This window comes from Puma concolor, chromosome E2 (assembly GCF_028749965.1).
Source record: "Puma concolor isolate L17-30 chromosome E2, mPumCon1.1.hap2, whole genome shotgun sequence".
Taxonomy (NCBI): domain Eukaryota; kingdom Metazoa; phylum Chordata; class Mammalia; order Carnivora; family Felidae; genus Puma; species Puma concolor.
This window is the reverse complement of record NC_141681.1, coordinates 17,484,249-17,501,452: the sequence shown is the minus strand read 5'-3', so window position 1 is coordinate 17,501,452 and position 17,204 is coordinate 17,484,249. Positions and strand designations below refer to the sequence as shown.

The 17,204-nt window shown below is 41.1% G+C and overlaps 1 protein-coding gene across 1 annotated transcript in view; it reads left to right on the top strand.

Moving 5' to 3' along the window:
- WWP2 (WW domain containing E3 ubiquitin protein ligase 2) overlaps nucleotides 1–17,204 on the top strand; it is a 149,408-nt gene that overhangs the window by 95,768 nt on the left and 36,436 nt on the right. The window contains exon 8 of the mRNA XM_086689042.1: nucleotides 8,996–9,206. Within this exon, the coding sequence (XP_086545168.1) occupies nucleotides 8,996–9,206 (211 nt within the window). The remainder of the gene's footprint in view (nucleotides 1–8,995; nucleotides 9,207–17,204) is intronic.

Here is a 17,204-nt window from a genome sequence, read left to right as displayed (position 1 = left end):
TTAAGTGTCGCTTCATTGTGGAACCTAATTGCATGTTTTTAGTTATTAGTTGCTCCACCGTTTCTTTCCTCTTGTGTGATTTTTTTCATAGAATTTGATTTTTTTTCTTGATATTTGGAAGTTTATTTTAGAGATTTATGTATTAGAGATTGCTTTTTTTTAAATTGTGGCAGAATATACATAGGCATTAAACATTTGAAGTATGTAATTTAGTGGCATTAATTACATTCTCAGTGTTGTGCAACTGTCACCACCCCTATGCACTTCTAGAACTTTTTCATCTTCCCAAACTGAAACTCTGTACCATCTATCTATCCATCCATCTGTAGCTTATTTATTTATTTATTTTGAGAGAGAGAGAGAGAGAGAGAGAGAGAGAGAACACGAGAGTGTGGGGGAGGGGCAGAGAGAAAAGGAGATAGAGAATCCCAAGCTGTGTGGGCTTAATCCTCATGAACCATGTGATCATGACCTGAGACGAAATCAAGAATTGGCTCCTTACTAGACCAAACCACCCAAGAGCCCCTGAAACTTTGTACCCTTTAAACAGTATTTTTTTCCTTTCCATCTGCCCTCCAACACCAGTCATTGGTAACCTCTCTTCTACTCTCTTTAACAGTTTATTTATTCTAGGTACCTCATAGAAGTGGAACAATTTTTCCTTTTGTCTCTGGCTTATTTCACTTGTCATGTTTTCCAGATTCATCCATGTTGTAGCCATGTATCAGAATCTCATTCCTTTTTAAGGCTGAATAACATTCCACCGTATGTGAATGTCACATTTTATGTATCCATTCAGCTGTTGATGGACATACAATTGTGCCTACCCTTGGGCTAGTTTGAATAATATTGAATAATGCTGTTGTGAATAGGGGTGTACATGTATCTGTTTGAGTCCCGGCTTTCAATTCTTTTGGCCATAAACCTAGGAGTAGAGTTGATGGGTTTTATGTATGATAATTCTGTGTATCTTTTGGAGCATTCCTCAAACTATTTCATGGCAGATGCACCATTTTACATTTCTTCTAGCAATGAATGAGTGTTCCAGTTTTTCCGTATCCTTGCCAACACTTGTTTCCTGATTTTTTTTTTAATAGCCATCTTAATATATACGAAGTACTTAGGTATAAGTTTTATCTGTTACATTTATGATTGTAAGTTTACCTCCACGTATGGTTTTACATTTTTCTCTCATTTTCTGTGGCTTTTATAGAAGAGGAGATAGAAAATTTAAAAATAATTATGCCTGAACATTTTTTTTTTTTTGAGAGAGAGAGCACGAGCGTGCGCGCGAGCACACAAGTGAACAAGGGGCAGAGAAAGAGAGAACGCACAGCGGGGCTCACCCAAAGTGGGGCTCATGTTCTACCTGAAGCAGGGCTTATGCTCACCTGAAGTGGGACTCCGGCTCATGAACCGTGAGATCACGGTGAGATCATGACCTGAGCCGAAGTCAGAGCTTAACCGACTGAGCCACCCAGGTGCGCCATGTTTTTCTAATGTCTCAAAGGGCTAGTCCTGCCCTATAACTGTTTCTCCATGATATTCTTTGGTAGTTTATACATTTTCAAAACAAATTTCAGACTTTGAGTTTTTAGAAGCGTGGTGGGATGTAAATGGAAATTGGGTGAATTAGCCAGGAAAAGACTAAATTTTCCCATCAGGTAACATGGTATGGCTTTGTCCATTTACAAGTTTCTCTTCTTGTTTTTCATCTAATTTTTCTTCTTTTTTTCCATCTAATTTAGTTTTTCTTTCTATAAGCCTCACCCACCCTATGTCATGCTAATTATGAAAGGTTTTTCTAGTTTGGGTGCTCTTTTTTTATTTTTTTTTTTTAATGTTTATTTAATGTTTGAGAGAAAGAGACAGAGTGCAAGTAGGGGAGAGGCAAAGAGAGAAGGAGACACAGAATCTGAAGCAGGCTCCAGGCTCTGAGCTGTCAGCACAGAGCCCAACGCGAGGCTTGAACTCACTAACCATGAGATCATGACTTGAACCAAAGTCGGACACTCAACTGACTGCACCACCCAGGCGCCCCTTGGTTGCTCTTAGGAAGAACTGAGTAGTCCATTGCCTTGGAAATACATTGCTTGTGTTTCATGGACAAGAGATAGTGACTGCTTTACTGTGCATTGTATATTACGAGCTGATCTTCAGTTTAAAAAGTTTCCATTGTTGGCATTTGCCTTCGCCATTCCTGGATGTGGGGGCTTTGTATACCAAGAACCCCGCACTACTCTGCACACACCTGAAGATCTTGGAACACACAGTGAGCTGGCAGCATGTCCGGGATGAAGAACAAGAATTTACAAATCCTGATCTTTTTTTGGCGAACTGTGACAAGTATGTCTCAGCCCTGAATGAATATCTGATTCATAAAGTTAGAGTGTTTAACCAACATCACAGAGGGAACCTTGTGAAATACTCCTTGTTGCGGAAACCAGAGGCCATTCAACTGCCATTTTACCTACTTGCCCCATTTACCCTGTCGTCTTGGTACAGGAAAGCCGTCAAAGCAATCTTCATTTCTCCTCCTGTCCCTCCGTTGTTTTTACTTAATGGTATTCTGGATTTGAATACTGGTTTTGCTGTTTGCTACCTGCGTGGCGCTGTCTGGGTGGAACCTCTGTGAGCTTCAGTTTTGTCTTAAATACGATGGGAATAGCATCTTCCTCACAGAGCTATTGGGCAGATAAATGGGCTAATGAAAAAAAATGTGCTAAAGACACTGCAGGATCCTGGATTGGTTCTTGTAACATAAAAAGGACCTTAGTGGAGAAGCTGGCGGATCCAAATAAAGTCGTAAGTTTAATTAATAGTAATACATTGGTGTTCATTTTTTAGCTTTGACAAATGTGCTATGCTTATATAAGATAATATGCCCTTGACTCAGTTTCCCCTAATATTGCTATCTTTGTACTATCTTTCCAACTTTTGTTTTTTGAAAACTTAGATATTCTATTTTTTTTAATTTATTTTTTAATTTACATCCAAGTTGGTTAGCACATAGTGCAACAATAATTTCAGGAGTAGATTCCAGTGATTGATCCCTTGTGTATAACACCCAGTGCTTATCCCAACAAGTGTCTTCCTTAATGCCCCTTACCCATTTAGCCCCTCCCCCTCCCACAACCCCTCCAGCAACCCTCAGTTTGTTCTCGTATTTAAGAGTCTCCCTGTTCTTATATTTTTGCTTCCCTTCTCTTTGCAACTTTTCTAGAAGTCTAAAATTATTCCAAAATAAAAATGAAAAGGAAAGAAACTGCTTTGCAATTGATAGTGTTACATAAATATCAGGTGGTTTTATTTCAGATTTCTTTCCCTAGATTATTAGATTTAGTCCAGCAAATATTTAGTGAACAAATATTTGTCAAATGCCATTTTGCTAAGCACCATGGATGGTGTAAAGAATTATAAAATAAGGTTTCTGCCTTATAATCTCTTTTAAAAAAAGAAGCTCAAGACACTGTTTCCTAAGTACCAGCACAGCAGATGTCACAGGGGCTGTGTGTTTGAGTAGCTGGGACCCCAGGTGTTGTGGGATCCACAAAGGGGATCAGTCTCGCCTAAGTAGTGGAGAGTGGGGCTGAAATGAGCAAGGGGGTGTAGGCAAGGTCATAGGAGACAGAGAGTGGAAGTAGTGAAAAATGAAGGAAACAAATTTTCCCTTGTTCTCAAGAAGGATGCAGTCTTTGAGGGGAGGTAAGTTGTGTATATCACACCATCAGGATTAATAGAGAACATTGACAATATAGTTTGAATAGAGCTAAAATGTAAAATACAGCAAGTCTGTAAGGCATGACTAAATTCTAACTTCTTGTCTTTCTCAGTCCAGTTTTTTTCCTTTAATTGAAGCCACTTCATGGCTTGATTAGGGGACTCTCACTGGTTTATCATTGTGACTGTAGGCCAGTGACTTCATTGTTGATTGTCTGAACTTCAGTGTCTTCTGGATATAAGCTGTGAGGGGTGGATTTATTTCTGAGGTTCTTTCAAGCTCTCACATTCTAAGAATGTGTGTACATGTGTACACACACATACACTTTTTGAGAACAGGAGAGTATAAGCACGGACACAAAGTTGTCAGCTCGAGGATACCTGGCTCTCATACTCTATTTCCAAATCAGAGCATAGCACAAAGCTTCAAAACAGATGAGCTACTGTGGTGGATCCCAGGCTCTCGGGTGGGTCTGTGGACAGATACAATCCTGGTGGGAGCCCCCCCTTTTTTTTTTTGAAATGGATCTCTCTTTTTTTTTTTTTATATATTTATTTATTTATTTTGAGAGAGAGAGAGAGAACCCAAGAAAAAAGGAAAGAGAGAATCCCAAGCAGGCTTTAGCTCAGAGTCGGATGGTGATCCCATGAGCCGTGAGATCATGCCCCGAGTGGAAATCAAGAGTCAGCGCTTAGCTGCTTAACTCACTGAGCCACCCAGGTGCCCTGGTGGGAACCCTTCTAACTAGATTGGAGGGTCTTTTCCATTGGCATGGAAAATGGGCCTCTGCTTTCGTTCTTTTCCTGGTCAACAGTCTCATAATAATTATTTTTAACAGGTAGTACATGTACATTCTGAAAATTTTAAAAGTATAAGTAGCTCAAACAGTGTAAAGTGTCCTTCCTGTTCCGGTCCTGTAGCCTCCAGTTTCCTCCCCGGAGGCAGTCACTGTTGTGTTCCTTATGATTCTTTCAAAGCTATTCTTTGACTGTACAAGCATATGCACACAAATTCTTTGAAAACACACACACACACGGTAGCACAATATATATGCTGTTCTGCACCTTTGCATTTAATAATTATCTTAGAAATGTTCGCATAGAATCTGAAGCAAACTTGAAGAGCTTTGCCTCTTTCCTTCTCTGCTAAACCCAGCCAGAGATGGGGACAATTTTAGTCTCATAAAAAAACAGTAATCACCGTGGATTCGACTATTTTAAATATGTTTAAATCCAAGAGCTCATAATGAATGATCTTTACACAAAACAGAATTTCACTGTTCATTTTTGGAGACCAGTGAGTAAAAGGAAAGACTCAAGCATTTCTCCTGCCTTTTCTTTACAAACTGAACCTCAAGGTAGCCAAAGAGTTGATGAGGGACAGTTTCTCTTACAGGCAATGATAGAATTAGAATATAACTGTTTTGCAGTCCACAGCCAATTTAGGTTTAGGTAATAATCACCAGCGGCTGCTAGCATTGCCAAAGGGTGATAACCAGATGTTCTGTGCCTCCTGATGGAGGTATGCAAAGTCCATCTGTGTCACAAACATTGAGTTTATAAAAGTAAAAATAATATTATAATGAATCTAACCCCGGTCTTTAAATATTATTGGCTCATGGCTGTTTTAATTTCATCTACAGGCCTCCCCCACCTCTGTTCTCCACACCCATCCCCACTTCCCTCCCCCCCCCCCACCTCCCTATGAATGCATTTAAATTTCTCATTATCGCTGGAGTGCTTGAGTGGCTCAGTTAGTTAAGCGCCTGACTTTGGCTCAGCTCATGATCTCACCATTCCTGAGTTTGAGCCCCGCGTTGGGCTCTGTGCTGGCAACTCAGGGCCTGGAGCCTGCTTGCGATTCTGTGTCTCTCTTTCTCTCTGCCTGCCTACCCCCCCCCCCCCCCACCTCGCATCTTTCTCTCTCTCAAAATTAAATAATAAAAAAATTAAATTTTTTAATATTGCCAACTGTTCTCCAGAGATGTTCTAATAATTTCTACTCCTACCAGTGATAGGTGAAAATGCCAGTTCTTCCTACACACTTATGAGCGTGCGGTTAACTATTTTTGTTCTTACCAATCTGATAGGTTAAACAATGGTATTTCATCATAGTCTTCAATTACATTTCTCATCTCGTAATTGAAATTGAGCATCTTTTAATACGTTTAGAGGTAATTTGTATTTCCTCTACTCTGAAGTATCTGTGCATGTTTTTGGTCTTTTTCTAATTGATTTGTAGAGGTTCTTTTCATATCAAAGAAATTAGCCATTAGTCTGTAATATGGGTTGGTAATAATTTTCCCCAACTGGTTTTTCTTTGATTTTGATTTTGCTTGTGATTTTTTTTTTTTTTGCCACTTAAATTAAAAAAAACTTTAATGTAGTTGAATTCATCCATCTTTTATGTCTTCTTGATTTTGTGTGATACTTCAAAAAGTCTTTTACACTTTGAGATAAAAGTAACCTCCTCTGTTTACTTCCTTTTAAGTTTCATTTCTTATGTCAAAATTTTGGATTCATGTGGAACTCATTTTCATAAAACGAGTAAGGTAGGGATAAAACTCATTTTTTCCCCAGTATATTACCCAGTCATCACAGCAATATTTATTGAATAATCTCTTTACTGCAGTCATTTAAAATGCCACCTTTGTCATATACTAAATTCTTATGTGTATTTAATTCTGTTTCTGGAGTTCCTTATTAATTTCATCACCATCTGCTTATTCGTGTATCAGTACCACATTGTTTTAATTGTTGTGGCCTGATGGTGTGTTAATACTTTAGAGAATTACCTGTCCCTCCACAACACTCTTCTTTAGAATTTTGGTGGCTGTTCTTCTGCATTTAGTTTTTCTTAAAACTTTTAAAATTAAAAAAAAATTTTTTAATGTTAATTTTGAGAGAGAGAGAGAAACTGAGTGTGAGCTGGGGAGGGACACAGAGAGGGGGAGGCACAGAATCCGAAGCAGGCTCCAGGCTCTGAGCTGTCAGCACAGAGCCTGATGTGGGGCTCAAACCCGCAAACTGAGAGATCATGACCTAAGCCAAAGCTTAACCAGCTGAGCCACTCAGAGCCCCTAGTTTTTCTTATAACTTTTAGAATGAATTTATTTAGTTCTCAAAAATGTGATGGTTTTTTTTTGTATTGGAATTGAGTAAAATTTATAGATTTGTATGAAGAGAATTGTCATCTGCTGTGTTTTACTAATTCGGCTGAGATAGAATAGGAAATAGAAGTATGAAGTCTTGCATTTGTGTTGGGGAAACACCAGTTGCATGAGATGGAGCTATTTATTAAATAACTAATTTAGCTGATGTGTGCCAGACCGTATTTCATACACTGGGGGGAAAGCAAATGGATTGATCACGGGTAGTCCCTAGGCTCTTTTCCATTTCTTAAGATCAAGCGGCATCACAGCCTGTGAAGAAATTTTGGTTTCAGCTGGTTACCAGTCTCAGGTTAGCTAAGAAGATTATATGGTTGCTTCAGAGTTGTTACAATCTTGGCTTGCTTTAGAGGATGTGCCAAGAGGGAGAAGCAGAGCATGGTAAATGAGTAGTTCAGCCTCTGGAGGCAGGCAGTCGGGGTGTGAATTAGGTGCCCGGCAACCTCAGCAGGTTCTTTAACCTCTTTGAGCCTCAGTTGCCACAACTGTAAACTGGGGATGTTAATTGTACCGAATGTGTACGGTTGTATGTGAGGCTAACATGAGAGAATCCAAAATGCTTTGCACTTTGCCTGGCATACACTGGGGTTCTGTACAAGTTAACTAATACCACTTCTATCAGAAAGCTGACTGCGCTGGTCTGATGGGATCTGATTTATTTTGTTCCGTTCCTGCTGTCATTATTGAGGAGAGGCAGTAGAAGAAGATACCTAGAAGAAAGCAGCCTGGTGATAAGAAGGGAAGGGCCTAGAAACATTAAAGCAAGAGCAGGCCTTCTAACTGGAGAAGGTGGATGAGAAAGGGGGTGGCCGGGTACTTAGTCTGCACTGCGTGGGGCTGGGGGCTAAGATCAGTTAATGGAATCCACTTACTTAACATGAGGAAAACCTGCCGGCAGGTACATCTGTTCAACAATGGAATGGCTCTGTAGCAAGCTCCTGTCAGATGAAGTGTGTAAGAAGAATCTAGATAGTACGTTTGTTGCATTTGAAACCGCAAAAAGAGGGGTGCCTGGGTGGCGCAGTCGGTTAAGCGTCCGACTTCAGCCAGGTCACGATCTCGCGGTCCGGGAGTTCGAGCCCCGCGTCGGGCTCTGGGCTGATGGCTCAGAGCCTGGAGCCTGTTTCCGATTCTGTGTCTCCCTCTCTCTCTGCCCCTCCCCCGTTCATGCTCTGTCTCTCTCTGTCCCCAAAATAAAAATAAACGTTGAAAAAAAAAAAAAAAAAGAAACTGCAAAAAGAATTTCTGAATTAGGCAGATGAGCTGAAATCACACCTAAGAGGTTTTCCTACAAAATTCTAGTACAAATGTGCATATGTGCAATCACATATAGAAAATTCTCTGCCTATGGCTTATCTACTTTCGCAGAATTCTTCGGAAACTTTGATCCCTTTTGGAGTGGGAGGATATTGCAGTGTCTTGGAGTCCTTGTGAACATGAGTGGTCATCAAAGAAATAAAGAAATGGAGAAATAAGGAGTCTCGGAACAGGCTTATTTGACTTCTGTCTCTTTGTCTATTGTTATCTTGAAGACAAGTCCTTTATCTTTAGAGCCCATCTTTTTCATCTGCAGTATTCATCTTTGTTCCGTACTTTGAGCATGAGTCTTTGAAAGAACAAACACATTGTTGGAAATTTTGGCCTCTGCGAGTAGAGAGAGCTTTTTGAAGGAAGTTACCATTTGTACCCAGCAGACAAATGACAAGTTTAAAGAGAGGAATATGACCCTATAAACGTGGCATTGGCTTGCTTCATTTAGCACCAACACACCTCCCTGTTACCCTCCTTCCTGCTACTCTTTTATTGCAGTATGTGATCATAATATGTTAGAAAAATTCAATGAAAGTATAAAAAAGAGGTAACACTTAATATATTTATTTCAGATCCATCTCCCGATTTTTTTTGGTGGGGGTGGGGAAGGAGTGGGGACAGGCCATTACTGACTTGCTCTCATTTCCAAAGTTATGTTTTGTAGAACTTTTTGCTGTCACCAGATACATGCATGGTAAAATGATTAAGGTACTGTGTTACCACTTTAAGTGAAAAATCTAGTAAACGTGAACACAAGTCTGAGTCGATCTCTTGAATATGATCTGTACTTCCAGTGAATGATGAACCCTCTGCAGCCACTGATCCCGAAGAGTCCTCTGTTGTTGGTGTGGCACCCTCGCCTGCTGCGGTGTCGAGTGTGACCCCGAACCCCACTGCAGTGTCTCTCCCTGTTCCAGCCACACCGGCGGAAGGCGAGGAGCCCAGCACTTCAGGCACACAGCAGCTCCCGGCGTCTGCTCAGGCCCTCGATGCTCTGCCTGCTGGGTGAGTAGCCTTCCAGCAGTGCTACCCCCACTCAAATCTGAGGCTCCTTCACTAGGACAGAAACAACGTGGTTATTTATTACCTCGTGGCTCGTGGTCTCTGGGGACGCTGCCATGCATAGGAGCGAGGGAGGTGTAGAAGACCTGCTCGTTCTCCATAAATCTTAAAAAGAATCTAAATCATCAGGGGCAGAATCAATGCTACCTTATACCACGACTTGGAAAAAAGAGTGTGGCTTTTATGGAACAAGGAGCTCATTTTGCCTTCCTTAGTCTTTGGAGGGTGTTTGCCTAGATCCTGCTTAGAAAACAGCTTTTCTCTCTTTATCTTAACAGTCTATAGAGGGCTTTAGGCTCTGAATATTACTGTGTATTACTCCTGTAGCCGGGGCTGATGGTAATTAACATGAACTACTAGTTTTCTTGCCATCCTATGGTTTAGACAGTAAAGACCTTGGATGATAAGAAGATGGCTCCACTAAGACCAAGGGAAGTTCCAGTTTGACTAGGTAGCAAATAGAGATTAAAGCATGGACCTGGGAATCAAATCAATCTGGCTTCAAATCCCCACTGGACCCTATGTGACCTTGCTCAAATGGCTTACCGTCTGTGTAAGGGGGGATTAACAATCATGCATAGCTCTACAGGAAGTTAAGGGTATGTGTGAAGCGCTCACCCAATGGAGGATGTTCCAATTGGTGAATATTTTTGAATTGGCTGTGAAAGAGCCATAAAGGAAGGAAATGGTTCTGAACTGAGAAATGAAGTCTTATCTCAGCAACTACCAGTCATAGTCAGGGCCCGTCCTATTGTCGTCCCAGGGTCCATCCTAGTTATCAGTTTGGTACTGAGGAAACCAGTGTCCATATCACCACAGTCGCTGTGGTCTGGCTGCTGCTGGTGGTGGTGGTGGTGGTGGTCGTGGCATGTAGGTGGGTCCTCTGTACCCTTGTAATTAATTCATAAGGGACAGGGGAAGGACGCATGGTCTCTAGCTTGATGTATAACATGCCATGTGTTCTTAAACCTCTTTAGAAAACCCCCTTGTTAGAAACAAAAATCGTAAATCTGAAGGCAGATGTGATTTTTACCACATACATATCACATCCTTAGCATTTGGCATACTACCTAACATATTTCTTAATAAAGTATGAATAAATGAAGAGTATTGCAAATAGTTTCTAATACCTCAAACCTGGAGAGAATTGGGGTATTGAGAGGTGCCTCTGAAAAGTTTTTGTGAAGTTTTTGATTTTGCGAGAAGATTAATAACCAATTGCTTGTGTCCAGCTCTTCCCTACCGAGATTTATTTTCTCTTTTATATGTGGTAAAGGATACTAGAAAGACCTTTGTTTGGTTTGTAATTTCAAATCTGTATGCTGTAATTTGGGGGGAACAGAGCAGAATCATTTTGGCAGAAAGGAGAGAAAATGGCTGCTCGTGTCCCCTGTGAGCTGTTTGTTTTCTTTTCGCTGAGCAAATGCCTGGAAGGCCGGCTTCACTCCTGTGTCAGTCACAGGCAATTAGGGCTAATGGCTCAACATGTCTTTATGTAGGGTGTGTGTGAGGGTTACTGTTCTCTGGGATTGGGCTCTTCCTGTTTCCAGGCAGCTGGAAAACTCCAGGCTCTGAAAACACTCTTTATTCTGAGTTTGGCAGATGGAGCAGCCCAGGGAAGCCGATTCCCCACCCCCACCTCTGCCAGAGGCTGAACACTTTTCTGAGGTAGAGTTTGAACACTCTCTTTTCCTTAGAGCATTTAGAATGTGATGAGATCCGTGTGTGGGTCCCCTGTGTGGGACATGTATGACAGTCTGGAGAAGGGTATTGAGACCCAGTTTTCCATCCTAAGGCAGCAACCCCTAAGACAGTAGGGAGCTCGGTACTTTGCAGGCTGGCTCAGGCCCAGGAGATTGGAGATTGCCACCAGGGCTGCTGGGTGTGTGGCATGAGGATGGCATGTTTCCGGTTCACTGCTCTGTGATGGCAAGTCGGAGAGGACATGCCTCCTGCAGTGACCCTTCCAAGCCACAGACCTACCATCACCACACCAGCTTCTTTACAAGTTCAGGAGATCCAGACAAGAGCGGTTATTCCTTTACTCCTGGTATCTTGGCTTTAGGAGTCAGGAGACCAATTTTAACCATTTTATTTTATTTTATTTTATTTTATTTTATTTTATTTTATTGTATTGTATTGTATTGTATTGTATTGTATTGTATTGTATTGTATTGTATTTTATTTATTTTTATTTTTATTTTTAAACGTTTATTTATTTTTGAGACAGAGAGAGACAGAGCATGAACAGGGGAGGGGCAGAGAGAGAGGGAGACACAGAATCTGAAACAGGCTCCAGGCTCTGAGTGGTCAGCACAGAGCCTGATGCGGGGCTTGAACTCACGGACCGTGAGATCATGACCTGAGCCGAAGTCGGACGCTCAACCAACCGAGCCATTCAGGCGCCCCCCCCCCCCTTTTTTTTTTCTTAAACGTAATTTTAACCTTTTTAAATCAACCTCTGAATAATGACATTTCACACCGAGAATGCTACCACGGCTGCCTACTGTCGATGGGGATAAATTCTCAAATCCTTAATCAGGCCTAAAAAGCCCCACACCATATGACCCCACCTACCCCTCCGACCTTCCATGGAAGACTCTCTCTGCCTTGCTCTCTAAGCTCCAGCCTTAATAACTTAGGTTGGTTTGACAGATGGACCTCCCTTTCTCTGGACTTAGGACCCTTCACCATGCAGGTCGCTCTTTCCTAACACTCACTGTTTTTTCCATTAATCAGTCAGCACTTCCCCTGGGAATCCTTCCTTGATCCCTGGCAGACAAGGTCGAACTGCCGTGCCTACTGTAACTCTTCTCACAAAGTGTATTTGCTTCTTTCGCATCTCTCTGCCCCGGTGGGCTATAAAAGTCATGGTGACAGGAGCCTGACACAAAGTAGGCCCCCCAGATGTATTTGTAATGAATAAATTTAAGTGCCATCTTTTTTTTTTCTTCCACCTGCATGAATGTGTTCTGCTTCTTTGATGCTTCAAATAGCAACTGTGACAGGAATATTGCACTTTCTTCCCAGAGGCAACAGTGGAAGGCTGTCACCCACTGGGTTTGACTGGCTTTGGGTTGAAATATGTCTCTCACAGGGTGGGGGACGCTCTTCCCTGCTCACTAGGGGTCCTTGTGCACTGGCAGATACGGCGGGGCGTGTGTCCTCTTTGCTAAGGCATTTCTGAGCCACGCAGCCCTGCTTTATCAAGGCATCCAGCCGACTGTCTCTTCCCAACCTCATCTGCTCAACTGAGCGATAGAGCAGGTTCACTTGGGGATCCCAAGGGCCCATCTTCCTGGTTGCTGTGTTGCCTTTCTGCAATAGTTGCGACTCTGGTCTTGAAGAGGTTACACACGTCTGCATGTTTTAAGGACTGAAGGCTCCTGGAGGCTGGGCTGTGGAAGCCCACAAACAGGGCACCCCTCGTCCCTTTTCTCTCTCCCTGCGTCCAAACCCTCCAGCTTTCTGTACTTTGAAATTTAATTAACATGAAAGAAGCCAACTGGAAGGGTGTGGCATTTTCAGGTTGCAAATGTGCATCAAAGAAGGGGGTGCCAGGAAGGCTCAGGAGACATGGTGAGATAGTGGTCCAGGCAGTGGGCGGTGGGGAGTGAGGCCACTTTGATCAGCTGGCCCTGCATCTGTTTTTTATCAGCACCGAGCCCACTTTGGGAACCAAACGCTCATTAACAGAGCGTGCGTACATGGCTTAGATAAACTCTAAGTGCATCCTGGGCTCTGCAGCTCGCTCAGTCCCTCGCGCACAGAGGCACATTATTTTCCTCTGGCGGCCTGCACTCTGCTGTGGTTTCTTACATAAGGGAGGCCGTTGTGTTTGGACTGCCGACTTACCTCAGCACTGCCATTTCACACCGTCCTTTTTCTCCCGCAGTCATTGGCTGGCCTGTCTGTTTCCTGCCTCAAAGTAGAATTAATTGAGGAGGGGTGTTTTCTAGATCTTTTGGGTTTGCCATCTCCCCTGCCTCCACACCCGGTTATGGAGACCCAGAGGCCCTTTTCTCCAGGTGCTCCTTCAGACACTGTCAAGGATGATAATCTGCTAAGAGCTCTCGGACGTTTTGTTTGTAGAGAGCTTTAAGAGACGTCGGAATTTGGAGCTTCTCTGCTAAGTTATAAACCAGTCGCTGCCATTGCATTTCATTCCAAACTCATTTTTGGCACTCGCCAAAGATCCTTACCCAAGGAGTTTTAAAACAGTACTTCTTACACTGTGTGGAACCAGTCCCCCCTCACCCCTGCCTTTTTTGTTTTATTTTCTTATTTTCAATCCGTTAAGAATCCTTATACTTTTGTTCTCTACTTATCCACCGATCACATAAATTTAGATGTTGTGGCAATGCCAGATTGGTACAAAAGTTTCTAAATGCTTGGAAACTTCTGTACTTTTTTCTGCTAAACAGTAACAGTTTGGGCCACGGACTATGCTTTGAGTAGCACCAGATTAAAGGATTATACTGGGAGACTCGGTGCCTTTTTTGCTGAATATGGTTTAGTTCTTGGCTGTGCAAGGATTATTACATGCTTAGGTAATGCTGAATAGTGCGTGCTTCTGGCTTCCTCCTCATCATCTCAGAAGGAAACCTTACTTCCGAAGACTCTTCTGTTGTCCAAGGCTGGCCCGTGAGATGTTCTCACACTATTATGTGTATCTCTTCATGTGTAATTACGAATATCCATTTTTACTACACTTTCTGGAGAGTTCCACAAGAGCAGAGAGCGTTACGTCCATCTTTGTATCCCCAGCTCCTAGCCTAGGACCTGGCTTCTAGGGAGACGGAGTGAGAAGTGTTTGTTAATGACTAGGTAAATGATTTCACATTCTCAGTAGCATTTAAAATTAAAAAAGATTCTAAGTAGAAAAAGAAAACGGAGAAGAAAGAAGAACAACAATAACAAACACCCAGATTTAAGCATTGGTGCTTTGCAGACTGTGTGTGTTTTTTCCTGACCATTAGTAATAGCTAACATGTGTTCGGCGTTTACAGTGTGTAGGGGCTGCTAAGTTTTGCCCGTGGATTATTTGGTGCAGTTTTCACAACGCTCTGTGTGGTAGCTGCTTTTATCCTCATTTGCAGAATGGGAGACCTTTTAAGCAATTTGCCCAGGACCACATATACAGACACATACACATAAAAACATGCCTACCAAAATCTGATCGTTTTACAGCTTGTGCTTTTAAAATTTATTTTTTTATCATAAAATATTTTAAGCATGCAGGTAAGAATGGACTGTAATGTAAGAAATACCTATCACCACCCAGCTGTATCAGATTTTAGCATTATGCTATATTTACTACAGACTTCCCTTTTTTAAACTCTTGATGAAGAAATTACAAATACATTAGAAAGTCTCCGTGAGCCTCTTCCCGATTCCCTTCCCTGTATACAGAGATAAGGTGGAACTTGGTACATTCATTGAAAGTGCTATAAGGTATTCTATAGTATGAATAGATAGCATTTTATTTATAATTCACATTTATTTATACTTACCCTATATCTGATATATAAATATAAAATATAAAAATTTATGTAAACATATATTTACACATCTATATTATTTTAACAAACATATTTAGTAATATTTTATATGTAATTTATATCTTCCATTTGTAAATTTAATGGTATAACAATAAATAAATGTTTTCATATTTTATATTATTATCTCTTCACAATTATAAACAACGCTACAATGAAGTTTTTCTGTGCATGTCTTTTTGTCTGTGTGTCTGTTCTTTTAAGGCATATGCTGGACCTGGAATGTCACTGTAGGGATTGAAGATCTTCAATTTTAGTAGATACTATCAAATTGCCCACCGATTCTTACATTCCCACGAGCATACATACTAAGCATTCCTGCTAAAACTTAAAATTGTGAGATTTTTTTTGTTTTTTCATTTTGGCCAGCTTAATGTCTGTGAGTGGTGTATCTCTTTGTGGTTTTGATTTGAATGTCCTTGATTACCACTGACATTGAACCTCTTCTCACATGTTTTTATTTGGTTCTTTGATTTCCTTCTTCGTGAGTTGCCTGTTCATACATTTTTGTTCATTCTTCTGTTTAACCGTTTGTCTTTTTCTCTTTAATCTGTAAGGTTTCTTTTTTTTTTTTAATTTTTTTTTAATGTTTATTTATTTTTGACACAGAGAGAGACAGAGCATGAATGGGGGATGGGCAGAGAGAGAGGGAGACACAGAATCGGAAGCAGGCTCCAGGCTCTGAGCCATCAGCCCAGAGCCTGATGCGGGGCTCGAACTCACGAACTGTGAGATCGTGACCTGAGCCGAAGTCGGCCGCTCAACCGACTGAGCCGCCCAGGCACCCCTGTAAGGTTTCTTAATATGAGCTGGGGACTCCTTGCTTTTCAATTACATGCATTGCAGATATTTTCTTCCAGTCTGTGGCTTGTCTTTTCACTTTTTAACGTTATCTTTCATTGTACAGGAGTTCAAAATTTAAAGTGGCCAAGTTTGTTAATCTTCATGTACCATTTGGGTCTTGTCTAAAATTCTTCCCTACACTGACGTCGCAAAAATTTTCACACACCCTCTACATTTTGTTGATTTTGATATGCTTGTTATTTCACATTTAAACTTTAAAATCAAAATGTAATATACAAGCTTAATTGGCAGTATTCTTTTCTTTCTCAGTGATATGTTAAATCATATAATTGATGGCATTTTAGATTTAATGAAAATAGCATATTTATATAAGTTTTTAAACAAAAATTTGTATTATGCCTGTGATTTTAGCTTGCAATGTATTATATAATTATATTATATTATATTATATTATATTATATTATATTATATTATATTATATTATATATATCATGTTATATATTGCAACATATTATAAATATCTGGACAAGTTAATATCATCTATAATGTTATTTTCTTAAAAATTTTTTTTAAAATATGTATTTATTTATTTATTTATTTATTTTTTTAACGTTTATTTATTTTTTTGGGACAGAGAGAGACAGAGCATGAATGGGGGAGGGGCAGAGAGAGAGGGAGACACAGAATCAGAAACAGGCTCCAGGCTCTGAGCCATCAGCCCAGAGCCCGACGCGGGGCTCGAACTCACGGACCGGGAGATCGTGACCTGGCTGAAGTAGGACGCTTAACCGACTGCGCCACCCAGGCGCCCCAATATTTATTTATTTTGAGAGAGAGAGAGAGCGCACGCGAGGAGGGGAGGGGCAGAGAGAGGGAGAGAGAGAAAGAATCCACGTTGCCAGCGAGAGCCTGAAGCGGGGCTCGGACCCATGAACCGATCATGACCTGAGCTGAAATCAAGAGTCAGATGCTCAACCGACTGAGCCACCCAGGCGTCCCATATCATGTTATTTTTGATGAGTGAATACTTATTATAGAAATAACATAATTTATTTTACTAATCCTCCATTTAGAGGCATTGAGGTTGTTTCCATTTTTTGTAGAACATGTCACATACTGTGACAGATGCGCTTATAGCTAAATCTTTGACACATACTTATTTCCTCAGCATCCATCCTAGAAGCAGAGCCGCTGAGTTAAAGGATATTCACAGAGGAAAAGTTTTCGACCAAGTTGCCAAATTGCCCTTTTGAAAGAGTCTACCCATTTTTGCTCCCACCAACTATGTTTTAAAGGGTGACTGTTTTTCTCTGCCTTGCCAAATTTATTTGCAAGATTATTTGTCAACGAACATGTTAAACTTTTTTTTTTTTTTACATGCATACCATCTCCAGGAATTCCCTTGCTCTCAGTAAAACCATACATTTTAATGTTTCCATCTTTCATTGAGGAGCCTTGGAAACTTTTCCAATGCAAAGAAATTAGAAGGTTGAAGAAGAAGGAAAAAAAAGACTTAATTCAGAAGCCTTGATTGAGGCTCAACTGTGCCATTCTCTGCTTACAGGGCATAAAGTACTGG